General features: G+C 41.0%; 2 protein-coding genes and 1 long non-coding RNA gene across 12 annotated transcripts in view; 2 read left to right on the top strand and 1 right to left on the bottom strand.

Annotated features, from left to right (window-relative positions):
- LOC111248702 (glutathione S-transferase 1-like) overlaps window positions 1-7,755 on the bottom strand; it is a 25,794-nt gene that overhangs the window by 9,235 nt on the left and 8,804 nt on the right. For 7 of the 9 annotated variants that reach the window (XM_086985917.1, XM_086985919.1, XM_086985920.1 and 4 more), the window contains exons 2-3: window positions 7,170-7,658; window positions 6,222-6,335 (exon numbers count right to left, since the gene is read on the bottom strand). In XM_086985917.1, coding sequence (XP_086842043.1) covers window positions 6,222-6,335; window positions 7,170-7,196 — 141 coding nt within the window. In that variant the 5' untranslated portion in view covers window positions 7,197-7,658. Of the gene's footprint in view, window positions 1-2,189; window positions 3,081-6,221; window positions 6,336-7,169; window positions 7,659-7,755 lie in introns of those variants that run through there. The other 2 variants (XM_086985914.1, XM_022801504.2) reach the window with 2 other exon arrangements.
- The window catches only part of Pkc53E (Protein C kinase 53E), a 247,332-nt gene that overhangs the window by 232,381 nt on the left and 7,196 nt on the right, over window positions 1-7,755 (top strand). The window lies entirely within an intron of this gene.
- Window positions 3,186-7,659, top strand: LOC147755891 (uncharacterized). Its single transcript, XR_015325547.1, has 2 exons — window positions 3,186-3,489; window positions 5,099-7,659. It is a non-coding gene; the product is annotated as an uncharacterized LOC147755891 (long non-coding RNA).

Below are 7,755 nucleotides of genomic sequence, written 5' to 3'. Positions count from 1 at the left end.
ATGTATTAAAACTATAATATAAACTACAAAATACAGTAATAAATTCTATTCAAATTCAATAATATCATCATTCATGTTAAATGTAGTAGACCACAATAAATTAATTCTGACTCGATATCAAATAAATTTCAATTGAACTATTAGAAACTACAAAAAAAATCTCACTAATTCTTAAATAAATAAATAAAAATAAACAAAAACTCCACCTAATAAATCTAAAAAATCTATTTTTTTTAAAAAACTACTTACATCAACTACCAAACCACTCTTTTCACAAATAAAAACATTGAATTACTGTGAGTCATAAAAAGAGTCAACTCTTAAAACGGTGAAAATAACAACGATCCTTTGTAACAATGTGTTCTTGTGGAGTTCGTTGCGCTAGTGGGTTTAGCTAACAGAGAAACACGCACGTCTGGGCCGGTTACAGTTTTTAGACCGGTGAAGAGCGATGATCAAAATAGCATGAGATCGCTCATGCTTGCAACAGGTAGTCATAGTGATATGTGCGGTATTTTAACAGCCGCATGTGACAATCGATAATGAACTATCGCACTTTAATTACGGTCATTAGCATAATTAGGATAGGTAAGCCTTTTGACAGGACCAGTTCTGCAAATGGCCACTTGAAAGCAAGCATGCTCTCTCAACAATTGACTAGATGAAGCAATGGTTACGGTAGGCCAATGTGTCTAATGTGTGCAGCAGACAAACGGTGGATCAAAGACTTGTATGCATACAACGTAGTCTCAAGTTCGTACATACCACTCGACAGGACATGCATTGCACGTATCATGGTTCATACTGATAGGCAGCTTTATCTCTTGTTATTCTGGGCGTAAGTGTGAACTAAAATGAACGAGCATGTTAAAAAAATCATTCTAATTGAATCAGGGCCTCCGTTGCAACACCAAGCAACAACCTCTCCCCCCGCCCTCGCCCCCCGAAGATTTTTCCAGAAGGTCCATTATCGAGTGTTTGCAAAGAGCGAACGAGAAATCTTGTGTACGACTGAACTAGGTTTGTTAATAGAAAGTCTCAAAACAAACTTGTGTTTTAAGAGATTACCTACATTTCCCGCATATATGTAGGTCTAAAAATGTTGTTAAATCTATTATGCAAGCTAAAAATAAAGGAGCGAATAAGTGCACTTAATACGGTGTGAAATAGGATTAGTTATGCAAAAAAACTACTGAAACATAAATTCGGTCTAACAAAATTGTCCCTTGGAATTTCCCTAATGTTGTCTTTCTCTAAACGTTCTTTAGTTGTCGTTGCAGCCCCTAGCAGTTCCTTAGCCCACTTCTCTACTTCATTATAGTGCCTAAGAAAGAACGTATCCCTCTTTGTGGAAGTAATGCTTTCCGAGTGAATGGCTCGAATGGGGAAATAGGTTCAACAACCGTCGTGACAGTCCCTATATAACAGCCTACATTTAGAGAAAACACTCATTTGATCTCGAATCTCACCATTACAACCTCTCGAAGGAGTACTCTGCAGTTTTACATAACATTACAAATCAATACCTTTGTTACCTGTTTGTATACAAGCATTTCATTAGTAGCACAATATCACTTTAATATTGCTCTACCAGACTTTTGTCAGGCGTATCTAAAATGAAGCAGCTGACACCTTGAAACCTTTATCAGTGTAACGTATATTTCCACAATCGGCCGTCTGCAATGTTTCGTATATTTTGCACACACGTAAACACAAATATCATTGGACAATAAAACAAACGGGATAGCGTTATTCGTGCTAGTCCTTACACCATTACGCCACTGCAGCAAAAATGCTCATTCTCTAGATATATTCCCGTAATTAATTCATCCCAAAGCCTTGATCGGCAATGATTATTTGTTTTGCAATAACTTGCCATTCGTTTTTGTTCCCTTAGTAGTCTTCCCCACTTTTCTACATCTTTATATTTAGAGTGATCAACTGTATTATGTGACCAGATTAGTCCTAGATGGTCGTGCCGGATTATTTACAATGACGTTCTATTTAATTGTTTACATAGCTTCATCAAAGCAGACACAGTTGAGACACAGCAATGGCAGCACTGTTTTTTGTCGGTGATCTACCATAGAACATTAAAGGCGCTCAATAGCAGAAGTGGCTACGTATTCTGTACAACGACGGAACGTTAGTTTATCACAGCATGCAGCTGATCGACTACAAGTCGTTACCTTGTGGTACCACGGCTTACTGGTTTCGCCGCGCGTGGTTATTGGCTTAAGCTCGTAGGGCAGCTCGGCCGATCGGAGTATCCATGTTGCGGCCCGCGAGGGCGGGAACCAATCGTGCATGTACAGAAGAATAGGCGCCGCTGGCGTCATTTCCTCCAATTGTTGCAGAAAATACTCGATTACTTGACGACGAGCAGCCAAATAGTGTTCGCTCAGATGAATCTTTAATGACAGGGCTGCCGCACTGGCATGAACAAAAGCAACGTAGTTGAAGCCTGTGTTGTTTCCACCGGTGGCGACTCACTGCTATGGGTCTTCGAACTTCAGTCGGTTGGGTTTCACGAACCCAATTATAATCGTGCCACCCACCAGAGGGCGCGAACTTGCTATCGCTCAACTGTGCCTTCTTCAGTTCGTGGTCAAACAATTATTTGCATTAGCATCTGTCATCGCTCGCGTGCCAGCGATCGCAGGGTCCGTTTTTTGCAATTTGGATATTTGTCATAACGAAGCACTTCTTAACGTTATGTCCCCCCAAAAAACTGGATGACCTTACCTATCGCCAACGTCGAGCCCTATTACATGGCCGCACACTGCCTTACGATCCCAGCTGCCTCTCAGTGACGATACACAAGACAACGAGGAATCTTCAGGTCATTTACCGATTACGTTTACGGTACCACACTCACCCACAGTTCGCACCACGGGGCATGGCGTACAATCATAGGACTTGATTAAGGTTACTGTCACTCAACTATGAATCCTCTAGGAAAGGTGCCTCAGGGAAGGTGCGATCTTAAGCAATCATCACACAGGTAACTTGCAGAGCATAGCTCGTCTCTATCTCGTGTCCCGACTTGTTTGGTATGGACTTCTTTCCCCTTGTACCTTTAACAAGCATCGCTGAGTTGAGCAAACGGCCTGGGTAAGAGGACAGACACAACGGCCACCAGATTCGCATCGTATTAGCAACAGTTCTTACTCTGTGGTTGTCGAAGCTGCTACTCTGTTTCGAGGAGAAATTGCCAAAAGGCCAGCGAAAGGCCCCTTTTCTCAGTCTTTTTCAACAAATGAACGAATTCCTGAAAGACGAGAGATGCGAACACGTAGCTCATTGCAATGGTAGGACCTAGGCATTTATTAGCATCCATGCAGCCGCTACATGGCCTAGGTGCTGCTAGAGTTTACCGCAAAATAACGAACGTAAGCCACTTGAGGAAGGAATGAGGCGACTACAGCCCGGTCTAATGGACCAACTACTACGTCATCAGGGTTACTTAGCCGAGCGAAAGCATGTCCGGTGAGAACATTTACTAACTTCGCCAAGAGCTGCTTTGAAAGAGACTGTTTATTTGCTGAGGGCCATAGTTCACTGTTTAGCTCGTCACTGCTTCTATTGCAATAACTCAGTAAAGATAAAATTTTAAAAAATGATGGTTTAGCGAAAAGGAAAGTGGGTCGCACGGCCATCGCGAATCAAAGGCGCATTTCATACGGCTGAATAATAAGATGAACTAGCACGAAGATATATGCTCGAATCGTAAATAAGTAACATTAGATGAAAACAACGCGGTACAAGAAACGGTGTGGCTCTCCTAACCCTAAAATAGCAAATGTTTTTTTATGGGAAAACAATACCCCCAACAATATGCCATTCGCATTACAACGTCATCGAATCTTTAGGAGCACATGAATGTTTGGCTGTCGGATGGGTTTTTTTGAACAGCCTCGCTTGAGCCTTAACCGCATCTAAAGGTAAAATAGTTGAGTCGCTTTCTCGGAGATCGATTTCAAATGAGGTGATTTGACAGATAAACATATGTCTTTGACCACGATTTAAATAGGTGTACTCTAACTAGGTAATGATAACTGAGTAGACGATAGAAACAACTCCGGACCGTTCAAGGTTCCCAAGTCATTTCATATATGCATTTAGCTAACTGATAATTTTACGTGCCATTGCGATGAAGTAAAATCCATTGAAGCTCGCAAATATAACGTTGTTTCAATCTTAGATCCCAAATTACTTTGAAGAATCAAACTTCTCGCCACGTGGTCGCGAATCCACAGTTCATCTTACTTTTTATGCTATTGAGGTTAGAGGTTACGCAAGGAGACCATCGTGACAATCCTTCTATCGCCTTCTTATCATAACCTATTTAGGTCATAGAGCGTATATGAAGAGAAATAATATGAAGGGAGCCCATTGGCCAGGTTTTGCGTAAGAGGATATCACATCTTGACTAATATCTTGACGAGTTATTTTGATATAAGCTATTCTGTATGTAGCTTCCTTTTTTTAAATACACTATACTGTCTACATTTGTATTCATACGAAATTAAAATAGAAAAAGAATAGATATTGTACCCAAACTTCGTTGCTGCCAAACTTCAGTTTGCCTCTTATAGGTTGTGCAACCTTCCAATGGGGGAAAATAAATGATGACCCAACATAGTTCCACTTACGCTGGCGTACATAGGCTTGACATAACTAATAGTCTAACTGATATATCTACAAACTTATAGAGAAGTTAGTGTTACACAAATCGAAGATCTTAGGCCGACATTACAGGCTAAATAAATGATAGCTGCCACTTTAAGTTTATAAAGTGATGCACTTAAATCTCATATTGTTTATGTATGAGTTTTGTAGTACCATACTTGGTTTCTTATTTAAGTATGATTGATTTATCTTCACTACAGTTGACAATAGGAGAACTACGGCTCAAACCAAGATAGTGATTGCATAAACAGTATGAAGTTAACTCGGGCTGCGGGTAAAACAGCGGCCACTGGAATAAACTTCATACTTTGCTCAGTCGTATGAGACCATATGCAAATTTGACAACTTCATAATCAAAAGCTGACCATCAGTAACATCAGTCAATAGGCTACCTATTGATTTTCAGTTTCAATGATTGTCATCGCTAAAGGATGCTTGATTCCAGACAAAGTTCAGAAGCCTTATAGAAGCTATGGTGGCGTCCGTTCAACGAATAAAGACAATGGCTTCTCAACAACGCCCAAAGTTACGTCGTTGCAGAAATTGCATTTATTGTAACAATAGGATTACAGAAAAACTTAAATTCATTATGGCTCATATAACAGGAACACCAACGCAATTGAACATTTCTAGTATATATATATATATATATATATATATTTGGATGGATAGTAATTAATGGAGATCGTTACGCCTAAAATCGACAGGGAATCAATACGATTAAAGAATAGTTATCATGTTAGCAGCTATTTGCTAAGTCGTTTCGTAGGTTTGTTGAAGAGGCCTCAGATAATTTCAGCGAGACCCACCTCAGTTCGAGGCAAGTCCTTGATAGTATGCCCAAAGAGATGACTTGAGCACTTAATCACATTAAAATGAATAACTGAAAGCGCCAACAAAAAAATTAACATGATTTATCGATGTACTGGGGACATTGATCCATTGGCGTATATAGTGCGATCACGGCCGCGTTTCAATCTTGCATTTTTTACCATTAATCAGCGTCAAGTCTGCACGTTGAACAAGCCATAACACAAGCTAGACAATTTTCTGGCCAAAAGGCGCCGACGCTACACAGGCTTCCCCCTAACAAAGTAAAAATTAGTAGTACGAATTCGTCCATAAAAAATTACGAAGATATATGTACTTGATGGATCAGGATCATCAGGTTGTCAATCTATGTAAAGTTCAGTGATTCGAAACTTGCGGTGGCCCTGGGGGCGAAGTAGGTTCGCGTAATTGTATCGTTAGAAATTAAAGGAGAACTATATCTAGATGAGATAAGGGCTGAGAGAATTTTTTCAAGAAATTCATATGTGTATTCCATATGTATTGGCCTGTACGGAACTGTTGATATGATTTGAGCTGGTATTTGGTTAGCTGCATGTCTACTTGTTAGATTCGTACGATCCCTAATTTTAGATCGTTCAGTGATTTAACACCACTTCAACTGTTTGCCCTCACTCTCCCTGCAGCAACGTCTAATCACCATTAAAAATATAATATGTCCTAATACTTCTAGAACGTACCTTAATGAATTCGGGTTTCATTTGTTCCCCTGCAAAAAGGTCCACTTCCTTTAGATTACAATTGACGCCAATCGTCTTAGCTACTAGCCGAACAGTTCTGCATGCCGCCGATACCTGCGGGACACGTTGATTCGAACGAAAGAAAAATACCTGTTTTATAAGGCTTATATATAATATAAATATATAATTTATACTATAACATATGGTTCATAGCTAGAAAAGTGCTGTTGAATGACCCTGTTTCTTTAGACTGAACTGCCGTTTATTGAGACAAACATATGCAAGCTGCTCTGTGCTTCTGTTCGCCAATAGATCCCCCAGTAACTGCTAGTAATGTAGTACCCCGCACCACCGAGCGACGATGCAAACACACGAACAGACCCAACGCCAAATCCAAATATGCATTTTGCTCGAGTTTCTTAACAGCTAAGTCTATCTGTATTCCCGTTCTGGGTCATAATCGACTCCGACGACACTCGGTGACAGAGCTCATTTATAATAATAATAATAGCAACATCAGTAATTCTTATAAGCGCAATTTTTGGTTGCCCAATAGAAACGACCCGTCCACAAAAGGAGATGTTTGAACCATTTTATCAGTAGGGCTGAAACTAGCGAAATACGTTCTTCCTAATCGATGCCGATGCCCATATTTGTCATATAAGTTTGCGTGCAGTACAAATGGAATGCTTTGATTGTTTTACGAACGTCTTCAAGTAAGCAGCCTTTCGGCAAATAAGCGCGCTGGTCCTTAGCTCCAGCTCAACACACAATCACTTAATTCTAAAAGCCTCCAAACTAGCTAAACTTAAACATGAAAAAACAACGTTCACTTCAGAGGCATCATCATTGGCACGACCAGTTCGCATTCCTGGTCGATTTTTCCGGCTCGCACCTACAAGTATGAATGGCAAAGTATTTAATCAAGGTACTAGTCGATCCACTAACCTCCATATGATAAAGATCAACGGTCATCTCGCCGGCGTTCGCGAGAACCACCGACGATGAAGGCGCGCAGCCCAGCGCGAAGCTTGGAAAAGTGACTGCAAGATGGGCGAATTTTCGATACCCGTATAAAGGTATAACCTCGGGACCCGCAGCGGCTCCGGCGACTTGGGCCCTATGAATCTGCGAGCAGCTTCGTCGCTACGGAGAAAGGACGATTCGAGAAAGGGAGTCTGTCTACAGAGAGGGACAGACATCCAGATGCAGAAGCAAAGCCACCTTGCCGCGCCGGCCGCTGCCTGTGCTTCTGGTATATATGAGAGGCCACGACCACGAAACACGATTTAGAATTAGCTGACGCGTATCGATCGTTGAGATAAGCTGTGGTAGAAACTCGAACCGAGGTACAGAGGACCGGGGGAAGCCGATTTAGGTTCCAGTCATTGATGACGTCGATCAGTATTGCTCGTATGCTTGATGACTATTGCTATCCTGTAAACAAAAAGCGGATATTTCTTAGGCTAGATAGTAGTCTCACTAGAGTATTTTCGATATTTCTCTGGCTCGCGTGTAGGTGGCCACTTCCATG

This window comes from Varroa destructor, unplaced genomic scaffold (assembly GCF_002443255.2).
Source record: "Varroa destructor unplaced genomic scaffold, Vdes_3.0 BEIS01000004.1, whole genome shotgun sequence".
Lineage (NCBI taxonomy): Eukaryota > Metazoa > Arthropoda > Arachnida > Mesostigmata > Varroidae > Varroa > Varroa destructor.
This window is presented reverse-complemented; position numbering and strand designations above follow the sequence as displayed.